This window comes from Pleurodeles waltl, chromosome 3_1, assembly GCF_031143425.1.
Source record: "Pleurodeles waltl isolate 20211129_DDA chromosome 3_1, aPleWal1.hap1.20221129, whole genome shotgun sequence".
Lineage (NCBI taxonomy): Eukaryota > Metazoa > Chordata > Amphibia > Caudata > Salamandridae > Pleurodeles > Pleurodeles waltl.
The window spans coordinates 1,169,137,447-1,169,155,806 of record NC_090440.1 but is presented as its reverse complement, the minus strand read 5'-3'; the positions used below and the strand labels follow the sequence as shown (position 1 = coordinate 1,169,155,806).

General features: G+C 46.4%; 1 protein-coding gene across 1 annotated transcript in view; it reads right to left on the bottom strand.

Moving 5' to 3' along the window:
* The window catches only part of ADAMTS8 (ADAM metallopeptidase with thrombospondin type 1 motif 8), a 159,859-nt gene extending 143,079 nt beyond the window's left edge, over positions 1–16,780 (bottom strand). The window contains exon 1 of the mRNA XM_069224463.1: positions 15,360–16,780. Coding sequence (XP_069080564.1) covers positions 15,360–16,118 — 759 coding nt within the window. The 5' untranslated portion in view covers positions 16,119–16,780. The remainder of the gene's footprint in view (positions 1–15,359) is intronic.
* Positions 16,781–18,360: the final 1,580 nt, after the last annotated feature.

Sequence of the window (18,360 nt, the reverse complement as noted above, 5' to 3'; positions counted from 1 at the left end):
CAGAGGGCTTGTATATGGCACTGGTATTGACATAGCAGTTGCCATACTCCCTGTGAGGCGTAAGTGGTGTAACATAAGCCCCCGCTGCCCCTGCAGTGCGGGGGCCCACAAGCATCAGGGGGACCCCTCAGCAAAAGTGGTAGATGGTGGGCTGGGAAGGAGGGCCCCCTCTATTTACTTTGCATGGGGGCCCCCTCAAATTTTATTATGCCACTGGGCGCAAAGCGTATTTTAAATTGTTGAGTAAGTAGCTACTCTGTGGATCTTATTTATGTAGCAGTTTGTAGTCCTGGTGCGGAGCACTCTGACTTCTGATCTGGGGGTGCGCACCAAGGCTTAACGCGCCCTCAGGACAGGTGCAGGCCGAATCGGGCCGGTTCCGGGCAGTGGCCTAGCGGTGGCCGCCGCAAAAAATGTGAAAATCGCACTCACCCCGAGAGGTGAGCTGATTGGTTGAAGGGGGTGTGGTGGGGGCTTCTAGGTGACTGGCAGGGGCAACCAGAATTGGCTTAAAAGGGGACTCAAGTCCCTCGATGGTCAGGTTGTTTACTTGACCCTGTCTGCCCCTGACGATCGGTGCACACCTCTAGAGGACTGGAGGAATTCTTTCCCGCCCAGCCATCCCCAAAGAATAGCAGGTGTAGGAAGACCTTAGGAGGGAAGGAGTCATGTTTGGGCATAAAGCAGGTGGATAACCTTGGCATCAAGAATACTAGTGCAGGCGAACTCAAGACGGTATCAGAAGCTTTTTGGCTCAAACCAGGGTGGAGGTGCTGTGGGTGTAGGGAAGGGGCTCGGGATGACTACTACCGCGAATGTCCATAGCTCCCCCCACGGTACTCCATTCATTGCCCTGGAATTGTTAAATTTGGGGGGATAGAGACTGTGCCAGCGGACCAAGGTATGGCCCGGTTGCCCAGGACCATCCCCATCGGGTGCCAGAGGGTATCCTTTGCTTAGGGTTGGCTCTGGCATGGTTGGATTGGGGACAGTTTTCATGCTGGCCCACGCCCCCTCTATCTTGAGAGGGCAGGTGAGTCTCGCCTTGTGAAGCGTAATTGGTTTTGGGGGGAACACAGCCCCCAGTCTACAGTTGATGCCACAGGTCCCTAGTGGGTGGACAACCATGACTCCTTTTAAAGAACCTAAACTATGACTTGAGATGCATATTGTTAATAAATATTGAAATTTAAGGATGAAAGAAAATGCAGTAAATATGATGATGATGTTTTTATGTCGTGTTTATGTGGTTGTGAATAAATACGGCCAGAGAATTGCTATATTCTCTATCGCAGGAAGGTTTTAGTCTGCTTTGTTTACTGTAAACATTAAGTACACTCCTAGAAGGAGAGGATCATAGATGGGAACAAGAGTGAACTATTTGGCTATTTGGTTGGAGGTATCGATACGGTCCCCCACCTGTCAGTGTCCTTGTCTTCGGGTGCATAATTCAAAATGTGTTGGTTGCAGGTTGTCCTGTGTTGGAGAAAAGTAGGCATGCATGAGATTTGGAAGCAAGATAGACGTGCTGCATGGGGTGTCAACTGCATTAATGTAGGTGTTGTGGAGAGTGTGAGGTGGATGCAACCTCCCATGCAAGTCTTTACCAAATATACGCTGATTTTGTGATATATATGTTTGCCTTTCATGGTGGCAATATAGGTGGAACATCATATTGATCTGTGAACAGCTGTTAGACAGAATCAATGCCCTCTAAATTATTTCTTGGACAATCCAACGCTCAGGGGGCATAAAGCAGTTGCCATTTAATAGGTATATCTACAGCCAGCTTGTCTTTTGAGCATTTCAACAGATTTTTCTGGCGAAGTATGAATAGGAAATATTACCCAATGTGTTTTTCCTGCACAACCTGTGATCCCTTTCTAGGTGCAAACTCTAGTTTCACCAGAATCAGTATTCTGCTGGTACCAATAGTTGGTGAAGGTACTGCTGGCAACTGTAGCGCAGGTGGGGGACCTTTCCCTACACTTGAATAATATATCGGGTGCAGGCAAGGTGGTACAGATTCATGCAGTTTCAAGTTTCTTCTTTTATTTGATATTATGCAGATTAGGCAAAATATACATTACTATCACTACACAAAGTTAAAAATTAAAAAGGAAAAACATAATAATGTTCATCTTAAAAGTGATTTAAAATACAATCTACTAAAATATCAACTTATGACGGCAACAATTTATTGCATATCACATATGAAAAACCAGAAATAAATAATACAATGTGCCTCGAAAGTGGTATCACTTATGATCCACTAAAATATCAACTGATCAGATTAGTAATTATAGCCTATCCTGCGTTTTAAACAGTGAGCAGGAATAGCGAAAAGCAAGACAGAAAAGATTCATGGTAAAGTGCAGAGTTTTAATGACACTTCATAGGTCACTGTGCTATATTGGGATTGGAACTTATGAATGACAAGTAACTAAAGGGTCTCTGTGACAAAATGAGTAATCCACTGAGCTAACAACATAAAATACTGTTCTGTGAACTGCACTGTACACATTCTTTGCATCAGGCATATTAACCCTCTGTACGACTTTGCAATGAGTCACAACTGCCAGTGAACAAAACTCCGATCTCTCTCCAGCAGGAACATTAACCACCAGAGTTATCATGGCATTTTTTATTGCTGCCTCGAAAACTGTTGGACACAAAGGAACTCTGTTCTGGGTACTTTTAAGCCCATAAATTATTTATAAACCCAGAGCTCCACCTCCCGCCAGGCCAACGCCAGGTGCGGGTGCACAAGTCGCACCGCATTGAGCTAACTATGCTCATCAGCACTTTGGACAGAGGGCGGTTTTGAAAAAAGGCGAGTTTGTTTAAGGGGGCATACCTGCTCTTAGTGTAGGAAAGTGACACAAAACGGGAAAGTGAGGGATTCAGAAACAGAAATGATGAAATGAAACAAGTAGAGACTGGAGAGGAGGAGGCTGCAAAATGAAATGCTATTTAGCAGAATCTGTGTTGTTTCTGTCACTTAAACAAAGAGATGATCGTGTGTGGCTCCGCTTGCTTATTTGCTCTTTGAGCCAATCCGAACTCCACCAGGAATCCCCTGGCTTGCCCACCACGGGCTGACATTTAATACACTTCCTTTAAACTTTAACTCATTTTCACCATTCCCTCTAATCTCATCCTAATCCATAAACTGCTTCAATTAATGACCCTTACCTTTTGTGTTGATAAAGCAAAATATGCGACCTTTTATCACAAGCTAAAATATAAACGTGTCAGTGGCCTGGGCACAGGTACAGCAGTGGCACTCAAAATAACTGCACCGTGACCTTGGGGGGGAGCGTCACTGGTGTGTCTTTGGCACCTGGTAAACAGTTGCAGCATGGCATGTGTGCATTTCTTAGGATGTAACACCTGGGGCCTAGTGTAGCAGAAGCACCCAGTGAATAAGGGCACTAGGGCAGTAAATGACATTACAGCGCATAGTGCAACAGCTACACCTTAGGGCTGGTTGCAGTATGGCACTCGTGGCATCACTGGTACAGAACCAACATGCAGTGAGCATTACAAGTATTAAACCAGGTGGCACCTCAGGGAGGAAACATGCGGACAGAGGTTGATCAGTGACACTGTGTGAGTAGCATTAGTATAGTATGTCATTCGGTGACACTACGGTGGAGTGAGGTGCACATTGCCACTCCTGCAGCAGTGACACTCAGTAAGTGAGTGAGGACATAAACTGAGCTAAAGTAGTTACACCTTGTGACTGGTAGCAGCGTGACATCGGTGACACCTGGCTATGAAACACGTGGACAGGGGGTGATGCAGTGATGTCTAGTGAACAGTTAAGAGTGTGGCACCGGGGACACCTTTGTGAGGCGCCATATGGGCAAAGATGAGACAGTGACATCCATTTGGGAGTCACAGTAGAGCACGGAGTGACTCTCTGGTGGGGGGATGGCGCATGGTCTCCTAGTGCAGAAGTGAGGCTCAGTGAGTAGTCTTGAGAAGGTACTGCTTACAGCCTTCTGAAGGAGCGCATGCTCAGAGGTGACCCAGCGGCTCTCAGTGACTAGCAGAGGTAGGACAGGACATAGGGTGAAATATCTCTGAGGGATCACATTAGCAAAGAGCTCCAGCAGTTACTTTCAGTCACCAGTAACAGATTGGGAGTGGACAGAGCACAAGGACACATACTCATCGACGGCTTCCACAGCACAGTCGTACTAAAGACAGGGCTTTAAATGGAAATATAGAAGTGCAGATACCATCTTGAGTACCTGTTTGGTCCTGAGAAGTGCCGGTACTGTCCCATTCAAAGTATCGCACAAGTGCTGAGAAGTTCAGGTTCTCTCCCTTTCAAACAAAAGAAATTCAGGTACTCAGTTCCGGACAGTGCCCGTCCATTTAAAGCACTGACTATAGTACAAAATGGTGGCATGGAGCGCGAGCACTTAGAACGGCTACAGCGCCATCTTAGGAGAAGATGCACTATAGCTTTGGCTGGGGCCACTGAAGGGGCCAGGAACTTTGTGTTTGCCCCAAGCCTTTTGCAGTCCTGCGATGACTATACGAGTGGAGCTGTTAACAGCCTCCGGGCAAAAAATGGCCTTATCGAAGGACACGATCACACACAGCTTCGAATCTTTATACTATATTGCAGCAAAGCCAGTACGTGCAATGCTTACAGTAAATCTTAAATTGTTGCCCTTCAAACGAGGGCGAGAGGTGGGCACAGACCATTGGTTTCCAATATAAGTCCAGTAGGGCTGGACCCACACCAAGTAGTTAGGATATCCACCAGATATATTACATATACCCTAGCAATATACAAATATCTCACATGGCTAGCGGTCTTCATGAAACAATGGCTTGGAATCATGGGTGTAGGAAGTGTGGGGGAGGCGGGGGATGTATCACCCCCAGATTTTGGGGGTTGGGGGGTATGGGGGACGAGGGTGGGGGGACAAGGGGACAAAATAATTTCCCCTCTCACTTCTATTATTCAAAGGGCCATTGGGGCGCAAATGCGCTACTTATAATAGCTCTGCACTGACCTGCCTACAATCTGATGGTAACAGAATGAAGATGTCTCAGGAGGTCCCCTATTCCCTCTGCCTGTTTGGTTGTCCTGTTTAGAGCTGTGGGCATTAAGGGCGCACATGAAAACAAAGGGAGCAAGGAGGAGAAAAGAGTTTTTGATGATTGCTGTCTGCATCACCTGCCGCCTTGAAGAGGAGCACTGCAGGACGCCTTCAAGAGGAGCTGCAAGACAATGAGGAAGATCTAAAGAGGAAACAGAGTCCCACTCACCCTGATGCCTGCAGACTAGAAAAGAGACTCTGTGAAACACAATATTTGTATTTGTCTAAGATCAAACCAGTTGGTGAAACAGGGAAGTCGAGATTGAGCCCAGATTTTACCTTTTCAATTTATTAGAAGGGTATCTTTTTCTGATATTCACGCTTAATGTTTTTTTTTATCCAAGTAATGAAGGGCTTAAATACAGCATGGATAACAGGGAGAAGCCATATTTCATTATGGACCGTTATGCCTAGCATTATTATTTATGTTGTTGTTATTGTTAGATACTTATGCATATTGAAGTATATTTATCTTTTCTCTATCTTTTCTAAACGCTTCTCTGAAACAATCTACCCTATGCCACTGCACCCTACACCACTTTTGTCCACTCTGTGCTACACTACGCCACTGCAATCTATGCTGTACCACTCCACTCTACTCTGCAGCACTTTACACTACTCCACTGCCATCTATGCTATTCTACTCCAACCAATGTACACTATACCCCTGCCCTCTATGCCAGTGCACTCTTAACCACTTTACTCAAAACCAATGCACTCTATGCCAATCTACTCTGCACCACAACACTCTGTCAATGCACTCTACGCCACTCTCCAATACACCACTGTACTCTACAACCCTCTAATCTGCAACATTGCACTCTGCCACTGAACACACCACTCGACACTGCACTGTACTCTGCCCCACTGCACTCTTTTTCTGCACCACTGCACTCTAATTTACTATACACTACTCCACTCTAGGGCACTTCACTCTACTTTGAAACCATCTACTCTATGCCACTGCAATCTACGCAACTTCACTCTATGTCATGCTAGTCCAATCTACCCTGCACCACGCCAATGTACCCTGCGCTACTCCAGTCTGCTTTGCACCACTCTATGCTACTGCACTCTACACCACAATGCTCTGCTTTGCAACACTCTACTCTTCACCACTATACTTCACTCTGCAGCAATCTACTCTATGCCACTCTACTCTACTCTGCACCATTGTACTCTACACCACTCTTCTCTACTTTGCATCACTCTACATCACTGCACTTCACACCAATGCATTCTATGCCACTCTACTTACACCACTGCCTTTTATGACACTGTACTCTGCAACACTGCATTCTGCCACTGAACTATACTCCTGTGTGCTCCGCACCACAGCACTCTACTCTGCACAGCTCAACTTTATGCCACTCTACTGCACTCTACACCACTGTTCTCTATGTCACTACACTCTACTCCACTCTACTCTGCATCACTGCACTCCACCACTGCACTCTACACCAGTCTACTCTACCTTGCACCACTCCACTCTACCATGCACCACATCACTCTGACACAGCACACTGCACTCTGCACCACTGCAATCTATGCTGTGCCTCTCCACTCTGTGCCCCCTACTCTTCACCACTCTACGCTACTGCACTCTACCCTAAACCAGTGCATTCTACACCACTTTACTCAAAACCAATGCACTCTACAACTCTTCACTCTACATCAATTTCCTTTGCACCACTGTACTCTGTGCCGCTTCCATGTACACCACTCAACTCCTCTCTGACACTTCACTCTGACATTACACTCCATGATATTAGACTCTGACACTCTATTCCATTAAACTAACACTTTCTCCAATCTGTAACTCTCTACACAACTCCCTATACGCCACTCCATCCCACTTTACTCTACTCTATGCCACTCCACCCCACTCTATGCCACTTCAATTCACGATAGTGTACTCCACCGCACAACCCTCTATGCAACTCCACTATGCAACAATGTACTGCTCAACAACACTCTAGCCAACTCACTCTAGGCCATTTCACGTTACTTTACTTCATTCTATGCCACTTCACACTTCTTAATGCCTTTCCACTGTATGACACTCTGCCACTCCACACTACGACACTCTACTATGCTCTGACACAACTTAACTCTACTACTACTTTATGGCATAGGTTGTTGATTAGAGATTCAGATCTCCATTGATTTCCTTCTCACGCATGTGAGACGTGAGTCAGATTTATCTTGGCCTTTTTGGTTACAAGCACTTGGCAACCCTTTTATCTCAAGCTTAACTAATGCTTAAGATGATCCTGATACTTGTCTAGGGGATCAAACATCGTCGGCCAAAGTACCTTGACTTGAATTTTGATATTGTATATAAGTTGGCATAAGCATTGGTACTATGAGCTAATGACTTCTTGATTCACTATTTGAGTAATTCATGTAAAAGTCTGTGTATAAAAGCTTGTAAATCATTATTGTAGATGCTAACCACTGTGCTATACTGGCTACTTTCTACATTTTTCTTGCAATTGGTGACATTCGGTCATCCAGATAACTTGTGTAATGCCCGAATACCAAAGTCTTTCTCGATTTCCCCTGTTGATGTTTTCCCACTACATTTAATCTTTTATATTTTTATTGAATAAATGCACAAAACCTTCATTTGGATACTTATTTAATATCATTGTTTGTTGGAGTGGTGTTGCATTTTACTCAAGTGACCACTGTTCCTTTAGAGTTAGTTTACTTCTCCGTTCTTTGATACTCTACTTACTGCATGACAGTACGCCACAGCAGTCAATGACACATCATTCTCCTTCACACCATTAACTTTTAGTCATGCTGAATAGTAGTCTTACTAGTGTACAGCATGGCTAAAACACATTGGCAAAGGTAATAGATCTTGCATATGTGAGACATATTGGCTTTGCCAATGCTTGTTTATAAGATATGAACTTTGAGGTGACTTGCAATAGCCTTATGTACGCAGGGGGTATTTTACACCATATAATACATGGTCACACCACCAGCTTTCCCACCAACCACTTAAAACCTTAGTGCATAGCGTGTGTCATTGCAAGCTATTAAAATAGAGCAGAAGAAGGAAAAGCAGCGTTCCATTTGTTGCTTTAAACAGCTGCGTTAATTATGGTATTTGACTTGATCTGCCTTTCACATTGGCTGCTGGCTCTGGCAGAAGGCATTGTAATGTCAGAACTCGAATGCAATAACCTTATCATAGTTATTTTCTGATGTCTTTTCTTTATAATCAGTGAATGTCTTTTCTTTATACTCTTTGACTTGGTGCATCACAAATAGCCGATTGTAAAGAAATTAGTGACTGCAGTTTATACAGGGATTAAAGGATCTATGTTTATGTAGCATGTAACTCCAAGAGCTTCTACAGTTGAAATACTTCCAGTTATGACTGATGTGGAGCTGTGCTGCCCAAGATCAGACACAGGAGTAGAAGTGTTATTAGAACTATGGTTTCTGAGCACAGTTTACATCTGTTGTACCTAATTGCTTTTGATATCTTCAGTGCGGTTCCAATTGGCATGAAGCGAGGGGCATGATGGGTGTGGGCGCAAAAGGTATGTTCCTCCTATTTACCCTCCTACCTTTATTTGCTTGGTTCACAAAGATGAAAGGTTAATGAACATGTTATTTTCACATTTGAGCTAATTACTTTGTGAATGTAAATAACAATAAAAGATACTTTCAGACTGTGACAACATGCGTTCCTTTCTCTCTATTTCACTTCCAATATATATGATTGTGTAAATTTATCAGAGCCTGCAGTTCGTAAACAAGAAGCGATTTGTATAGGGTCGATTGAAAAGTCCCCAAGACTGTCCCTGTCCTCCCTAGGAAATTTATTGTCTCCTACGCCCCTGCATGGAATGGCCACTGTGGCCTCACAACACAGCTCTGGACAACATTGCGTACCTACAGCGGTGAAGCTAGAAGTTTCACCACAGACACGTTCGTGCTGAGCCGCAGATATGAGATCTTCTCAAAGGTTCAGCTTAAAATAACTGCTCACTTTGTAGGATACCATCTGGCCGTCATGCATCTACTTTAGGAGTACAGAATGTGCTAGTCAACATGCAACCCTTGAAAATCAAGATTACTAGATGAGGCCATGCCATCAAGGCCACCATACTAGGGCAGCCTCTTTTAAAAGGCTGGTCTAATTGAGATGATCGTGGGTGACAACTCTAGGAATGCACTGGATTCTTAACACAGCCAGCTTAAGGGCAGTGCACTGGGCGCTCACCTGGGGGGGGGGATAGAGATCTCAGTGGGGGGCAGTATTTAGCATTAACCTACGAATTAAAAGCACCTGCAGCAGAATTCATTGTGTTTCCAGCTTTCAAGCAAAAATAAAATGTCAAGATAACTCTTGTGATTATGGTTGCGGCTGGAGAAAGAGATGGCGTTTTGTCCAGTGGCAATTTTGACTCACCACAAAGTAGCGCAGAGGGTTGAAATGCTTGCTGCAAGGAACAGATCTGTATTTTATGTAGGGAGCAGGGTGGATTAGTAAAGCCAGTCTTTACCAGAGATTTAAAACAAATTAAATGTATGGGAGGGAACGGTATGGAGAGATGAGGGGCACTTTTGCCAAGTGGTAGTGAGGCAATCGCGGAGAAGGAGGTCTTGGGGGAAGGGGACATAAAAAAAGAGTGATGCACTAGGTGCCACCAACACTAAACCTGGCCCTGATTGTTGAAGGAAAGGTTGGAGCCAGAAGTCTGCACCTGGGTACTGATTGACACTTATCCATAGGTGCCAAGCAGTAGGGAATAGTCACCACAAAGACTTCTTTGCCCTTCTAAAGATTTCAGAACAACGGAATACTGGTGTCAAGAGCTAGCAACCACAAGAAAAATTAAAAATTATGGGCGGCCTTTAACTACGTTTACCCTGATGCACTCTGGAGGACTGGGACAGAATTGTGGCCAGCGTTCGACTCGACCCTTTAGCAAAGATCTGGAGTGAATGTCCCTGATTGTATGATGTCATCTGGCAAATGTATTCAAAATATCACTGCAGCAATAGGTAGAAATTCTTTCTTATGTTTTTCACCCCAGCAAAGACGGTGATACCAGAGCCTTAGTCCCGGATATCTCCCTTTGAAGGTGTGTTTAGATTCTGAATCAGTAATTTGCTCAGAGTGCACCAATTTATCCACTAGTGTCTGGTGCTTTTTAATCTAAGCCGATGCTAAAATGGCCTTTTCCCTGCGCCATATTTACAAAGTGGCGCAATTCATGCATTGCGCCACTTTTTAACCCTTTGCGCTACATTATGCCTGCGCCAGGCATTATGTTTGCAAAGGGGGCATTCCCCCGTTAGTGGAGCTGGAAAAATGGTGCGAAGAAATCTAAGAGATTTCTTTGAGTCATTTTTTTCAGCACTTTCAATGCCTGCTCAGAGCAGGCATTAAAGGGGACACATTGGCCCCCTAAATACTGTTCAGGGTTAGAACCAAAATGTTGGTGCTAAACCTAAACAGTACATCAATAGCATAAAAAATGTTGACGCTATTGCCCCCTACCCTGCGCCATAGTACGCCGTACGCACACATGGAAGCGGTAGCGGTGCGCTAAGAGGAGCAAGGAAAGTGCTGCACTTATCTAAAATCTGCCCCAGAATGTATTAGTCTATCACACAAAAGTCAAGGACTGGAACCAGTGTCAGCAATGGCCTGGATGAATGTAGTTAGTGCCACTCAAGACTGTCAAGGCACACACAAGATAAATTTATAAATAATACATCTTACTGGAACTTGATTCCCTATTCAGTAATATCCTTTTCAAGAATTAATCATAGCAGGTTACACACAGTAAAAATCCACTCTACGAAACATAAACAAGAACAAGATTAACTTCTTACTCCGCCACCCGAAAGTGCTTTGGACCCTGACAGGGTGAGGATAGCGCTATGCACATACAAATGGAATGTACTGCAGGTTGTTTTCGTGGGGATTATTGGCCAGTTATGCTTGCAAATCACTTGAGATTAATGCGGTTAGATGGGATCTGTTCCAGTTTTAAGTTTTCATTTTACAAACCACTGCAGTCTGTGAATTGTAGCCTTCTTTTAACTCGACTGAATCAAGTGAACGGGTTATAATGCACAGTAAAAGGATACACTAGGGTTGAAACTCCTCCTTGACCCTGAACTGTATTTACACTGTTTACATCCATTTTTGACCTGAGGGTCGGTTAAGAGAATCCTCCGTGTCGCAGAGACATCATGGTTCTTTCCCTACATTTCCTTGTACATCCCATTGTCGCGCGGTATTTAGACCGAGCGGCTAATTTTAGTTTAAATAAAACTACAACGCCCAGAATGCACTATATTGTGGACTAAACGCTCGATTATGAAAGATAGCGTCCCCGGTGACTTAGCGGGAGCTGATAGTCGAGATTCTGAGACCCGATTGAAATAGAAATCACCCTGCTGGCAATTCAGGCTACAGAAATATCAGTGCATGGTTTCTATTTGGGTTTAAGCTCTCATTTTTGCAGTTTGCCGCTACTGACATGCCCAACTCGGAATGAAACTGAACTGCTAAGGAAGCTCAGTCAGGGGAGAAAGCATCGGGCCGAGCAAGTGACACCACGACTGAAGCGCATCCTGCAGGTAGCAGGTATATACCGTGGATGGAGACTGCTCAGCCTCTCATCCTTCGATGTCGGCACGCTTAGCAGGACTGAGCTGGCACATTATGGCATCTGTTACACAAAAGCCAATACATATCCACCTAATTCGTAGGATGGAGATAACAACATTGAAAGTGCCTAGCCGCCAATACTTCTTTAAACAAAAAAAATGGTAGCATCCTTTCTGTCACTTCGGGGCGCTTTGTAGCTAGACTATGTGCGATGTAAAAGAATTAGGGAGTTTGAGTCCAGTCAATGAAGCGAAGGCTCTGTACAGGGGACCCACACAGACAGCAGTGCCCTCCTGGAACAGGGGACCCCCACAAACAGTAAGGCGTTTCTCTCCACGCGCCAAATCTTGGGATACGTTTGAAATCTCGATGAAAATCCATCGACGGCCCAAAACTCTCTCCTCGTCCTCCTAACTCGTTCTGAGGCCTCCTCCGCTGCGTCCTTGCTTCTTCTTGCACACGTGCTCCGAAGCCAGCTTCAACGCATGCAGCGCTGCCAGTGATAAATATACACGTAGTGCAGAATTCGGAACAAAAGAGGAAATGCAGTGGCCAGAAATGTAATTCGGAGCCCATCGATGGTGCTACCGATTACCAGGGGAACTGAAAGTGAAGTCCTGATTGCATTTCGGGCCTCTTTTTACCGTCACCCTCCACTATATTTATCTCACGCTTCTCCGGCACTGCTGCCCTTCTAGGCACTGTTCTCTTATCCTTATTTTCCTTCTCCTCCTCTCTGTCCTGTAGTCTCCCTGTGCCTGAAACCCTGATGATGAAAGCTGAGCATCTGTCCCAAACTCGTATTGCTGCAAATCACCTGCAACCACCAGCACTAACTAAGCCCTGCAAATACCAACATTTGAAACAAAAGTGCATGGGTTGGTACAGCATGGAAAAACACAAGCCTTGTCTGCTGGGTGGTCAGTGAGCTCAGAGCCCACTGTAGAGAGCTGTGTGTTATAAATCAAGGATCTGAGTCCTGGCAGGGCTGGTTCTGCCTTTCATTCTTCAGCCAGGAATTAGGTTCAGGCATCTTCCAACTGATCACTTAACGCGCCTTGAAGTGGGGCATGGGGTGAATGATGTCACAACATTCTGTCAAAACCTCGCTTCCGACTGGACTCTACCCACGAGCCCCCCTATCCTCTCACATGAACATAACACCCTGCAGTGGTCTAGGCGCTTTCTACTCAACTCCCTTTTAAACAAATTAAGTGGATAAAAAGTCTACCTGGCGAGTGGAATAATCATTAAAGCGGTAAGAGTCAAATCATTCAGCGAGCGTGCACTATATATGACTCATAATGAGTCACCGAGCTGTTTATTCCTCCCGTATGTGGCAGTTAAAAGTTATATGCTTAATGGTTATGAACGCATAACTTCAAGGCTCACGGGTGATACCTGCTGTGACCCGCAGATCGTGTTTAGTGCCGAGTGAGGGTAATTCAGTCTCCCATCTTTCCCAATCCTTCCATTCTCTGAATTTATCAGCGTTACACTGGGCTACGATAGCACAATATAGCGGGAGCACAAGATGTTGCTTCAAGATACATTTAAAATAGGTTGTTTATATATATATATATATATATATATATATATATATATATATATATATATATATATATATATCATTCAAACCCTTACTCCTTATCCAGCATTATTTTACATCTTTTTATTGGCAGTTCGTTAAACACTACGTACCGCTGGTAGACTGGTTGATAGATAAATAATAAATTCATTTATATCGCGCTCTCTGACACAGTTTTCAAGCTCTGCCTTGCTATCCACAGAAGGTGTCTGTAATAGTAACCTCAGTGGTATTATTTCTTATCGACATTGAAACCATGAAAGGCTGAGTTGACCCCACTGGGATGCACCCGCCTTTCTGCAGGCTATAGCCAGTTTTCTGCCCCATAATAGCACCCTTTTCTATACCCTCCTCCCCATCCTGAGAAACTTGATGCGGAGTCTGAAACGGATGCACAGCTGTGACCGTCCAAAGGCCCACCACACCCATGTAATGTGAAACAGTAGTAAATACATCCAGTAACAGGAATCACATCCTAAAAGGACTGGGGAAAGCTGGGGAATAAGCAGCGCCTTGAGACCTCTTGTATCGGTAAAGTGTGCTGTACAAAGTCGGCGGCTCACTGACCCCCTAGAAGTCAAAGTGGTTGTCATGATGTGCAGGTATCATCGAGCGCCCCCAAACTGGCACAGCAAGGGTCTGGGCTTTTTTTGAAGAGGGGTGCATTTCCCATAATCACATTATTTGAATCCAGGATTACACCTCCCATCGTCGAGTTCTACAATCAACGATTTAACCACTAAATCGCATCTATACCCCAGTGTACACCAAATAAAAACCCGTGCCCAGTCTCTTCGAGACGCCTAAAATCTATGCCCTAAACTGTGGAATGCCGGTGTTTTACTCAGTCCGCTGTGGGTGGTCGGAAACTACACAGGCTAGTTTGCTGTGTAAAAGCCGTTCGACCAAAGCAGGGTTGGAGCAGGGCAGATTCCACAGAGACGAGAGTGCGTAGGGGGCATGCGGGGCTGGAGCTGGGCATGTGTTCATGTGGCATCAGGGGAACGGCGTTCCAAAGGGACAGCGTGCCACACTGGAAGTAAGCGGCATAACTGGAAGATAGCATCTTCTCCTGGGCTTCCCAGGGGGCGGAATGGGGAGGGCCGGGCACACGGCGATCAAAAGAGGTTTGTTATAGCGGAAGTTCCTGCATCCTTGTGAGTCTTTCATTACTGGGCATGGAAAGGGATGAGATCTTCCGCAATCAGTGGCTTCCATGGCCGATGAATGACTTCTGTGCCTCCTAGTTTTGCATCTTTCGTGACAGCACTGGTGAGAACGGGTCGATGAGCTGCACTGACATGCACTTCTAAACTGCAGCTCACTAGAAGAAAGGCGTAAATGCTGGAAACAGAATCACGGGCGATCTGAGTTCTGACTCGCCTACACCCTTCAACCAGCAGGTGTGATCCTCGGCAAACTTCCTTAACTCCCTGTGCCTTTACATCCTTGCCTGCAAAAAAAACACCTACAAACGAACCGACTGGAATCAGGATTACAGGCTCCCGACAATTCAGCATACGGGCGCCTACTCTTTTTTCTTCGAGGCACACCGAGTTTATCAAATAATGTCAGCCTCGATGCAGGGTTACCAACAAGCCTGAATTATATTTGTCCTTATGAGAGAGTGGACAGAGAACCTATTTTAACATGCCGCGCTCGTTACAGGCACAATGAGAGCTGTGCTTTAAGAGGCTGGGTGCCCTGCAGGGAAGCAGCAGACCAATACATTGCATTGAGCAGTACTGTGGATTATGTAAATACGACACTATTTTCAATTTAGATTACACATTTATTGTAACTGCTTTTCCTGAAATTCTGGCCTAGATCCGAAGTTCCTGGGTCTTTATTGGACACCCCTAGCATAGAGACAGACACTAACCTGTATACTTTTGGTTTCAGCTTGTACCCACTGTTTGCACAACATATGTGTATAAAAACATGAACTCGCGCTCCTTAAGACTCTTCACCCCAGACGCCAGAAGGGTCTCCTTACCTGCAGCTCCTCCCCGTAGAAGCGGGCCATGGAGGCGTCGGCCACCAGCAGGGTCTCCACGAAGCGGGCTTCGGACACGAACCTCCGACGGCGGGCCGGCTCTGGGTGAGTCCAGTCCTCATCCGGGGCGCTGCCGCTCTCTGAGTCTGTGTGCCCCCCAGGGCCGGGGCGCCCTCGCCGCCGGATAAGGTGAGGCGTCAGGTGGCTCCCCATTCTCCCTGGCACTCGCGCGCTCTCTCCCTGCCCAGGGCGCCTCCCCCGCCGCCCCCCTGTCAGACTGCCTCCCCTATGGGCAGCAGGTTGGATGAGATACTCTTCACCGTCCACGATGAAGGAGCCGCGGACACCTTGGCACAGGCTGACCGCTGCCAGTGACCCTCTGCGCCCGTTGACTGAGCCCGAATAGAAGCACCCCCTGAGCCCCCCGCCGACCTCACCACCGCCAGCCATGCCACTCCCCCTCCCGTGCCGCAGGTGCTCGACCCGCAGACCCGGGGACAAGAAGCTGGCATCAGGTACCAGGTGCAGCCCGAAGACCCTCCCGAAGGCCGAGAGGTGGACGGACACCTGCCCCGGCCCCCCCTGCACCCTTATGTGTACCGTGTCCTGCTGCTGCTTGGGGGCGCCCCGGGCTGTACCTTCCACCTTCCGGTGCCCAGGGGGCACTGCCTGAGCGCCGGCCGCCAGAAGCAGCAAAAAAGCCAACACCGAGCAGCAGCCGCGCGCCAGGGACCGGTGCAGAGGGGCACAGGGTGCCATAGCTGCGCCGCCGGAAAAAGTGCAAACACCCTCGCCTACCTCACCACACTGTAGAACGGTGAGGGGACAGTGCGCAAAGTGTGGTCGTGCCAAATAATAAACAAATACTAATACAGATACATATATAGCCACCTTTGAACTAGATGTCGAAAGTGATAGGACGGACAGAAAACTACGGTGCAGGCTGATTTATTCCAGCCCAAGTTGTGAATACATAGAGCTTGCTCAAAGACGAACGTCGTACGCTTAACCCGACCGTTTTCTCCATAAATACATTAATATATTAAAAGTGGGACAAACACCGGCCCCTCTTTGCCTCTCAAAAAACACGTTGTTTGTCTCCAGAGGCTGCGCGTTTCCAAAATCCAAGCAAAAGCGGGATCAGGAAAAAGAAGCGGGAAAGCCCGTTAATAAATTATATTAAAAAGTAAACTATTATAACTGGAGCCGAGTGAGCCCGTCGTCGTGGGTGCCTTGCCTGCCTCCCGGCCCTGCCCCTCGCCTGTGCCCGGTCCCCGCACACTGCCGGCCTCCGTATATATACACAGGTTCTTCCCCCCTCTTTCCCTTTCACATAAGAGGTTTATTTTTGATCGCTATTCTCTGCGCGGCTCCCAGGGCCCCCTCGCTCCCCTCCCTCCTCGGCTCCCGGGAGGAGGCTGGCTGGGTGGGAGGTAAGGAAGGGAAAAGAGCGAGAGAAAAAAAAAAAAAAAAAAAAAAAAAAACGTTTCGGAGGAAATGTTTAAAGCCAATGAGACTGCATGGGATCAAAGACCCTCCTTTTAAGTTGTCAACTCCAAGTTTTGTTCCCTATTCTCCTTTTTCACTCCCTCCCTTTTAATATTAACCCCTTCGCCCCCTCGCAGGTCTCACACCCAAAATGAGCTCGGGTTAGGCTGACTTGCTTCACCCCACTCGACAGTCTATAGTTTGGCGATGCAACTCATGCTTCGGGACCTGTAAACAGACTCCTTATTAAATATGTGCTCACTCCATTTTCACTTAATAACCCCTTCTGTCCATTGGATTCAACGGGCAGCACGCGCATATGCCCCTCCCGACCTCTGCTACTAGATAACTTGGCTTAACCGACGCAAGCCTCAGGAGCCAGGCCCACGGTTCGCCATTTCTCTAAACAACGCAACCACCCACCCTAACATAGTTTGGAAATACCTACTCACAAGCGTACGTGACCAAGTGAGTTCATAGCGTCATTTAGGAATGCAGTAGCGCCAGGAAGCCAGGTCTTGGCGCTTCAGGAATACCACATAACATAACGCAATGTAGCAATCTAGTAAATCATAACGCACCGATACATATCATAAAAAAGTGTAAGATAACATGCCATGCCACACTATAACACAATTTTGCTGAAAATGACACAGTATTCTCTACGATAACACAACATAACGATTGCACAGCAGCAGCCTGTGGTCTGGACGGGATCCAAGGCGTCTGTAACCGAGCCCACATTTCCCACAGCCCCCGGTGCACCCTGTGGCTTCTATTATCTACCACCGAAGTGTTAATAGGCAAGTAGCTCTTTCTTTTTTGGCAAGGGGGAAATGATAAATTGTTGACGAGTGATTACTCGGAGGGCTGTACTCCCAGCTCCGCATCCATCTTCAGATGTCAGTCTGAAATGTAAAAAACATCCATTTAAAAGCCCTTTCCTCCATAGCACATCCAAGCAAGAGCCACACATATTTTTTCGTGCAGACTTGGCGAGCTGCTCTGTTCTCCCTTTTGCCTCTCTCAGAAGCGAGTTTAAGATCCTGCGCACGTTTCGGGCAGGATTACGTGTTGCCTTAGTGAAAGATATGAACCCGACGGAATGTGTCAAACACGGCCAGGGTCCACGAACTCTGGATCCCCCTTCTCGTGCTAGAGAGGGACTGTCCGTCCCCGGGATTGCGCAAGAACAGCTACACACTAATGGCCATATGTACGAACACTTTTTCCCATAGACACAGAATGGGTAAAAACCTTTGCTACATCTGGCCCTAAGTGTTTCTCTAAAGCACTTTGGGCCAGATGTAGCAAAGGGTTTTCCCCATTCTGTGTCAATGGGAAAATGTGTTCGTACATATGGCCCTTAATGTCGGTGCTCTGAGACTCTTTGTGAGGCATCCAAGCGTCTGGCCCATGAGGGAATGATGCAGTGAGTAACATAAGGAAGGGTCTGCACAGGATCACACCAGTTGGCACAAGGGAAGACAGGACTAGGTGATAGTTCTGGTTT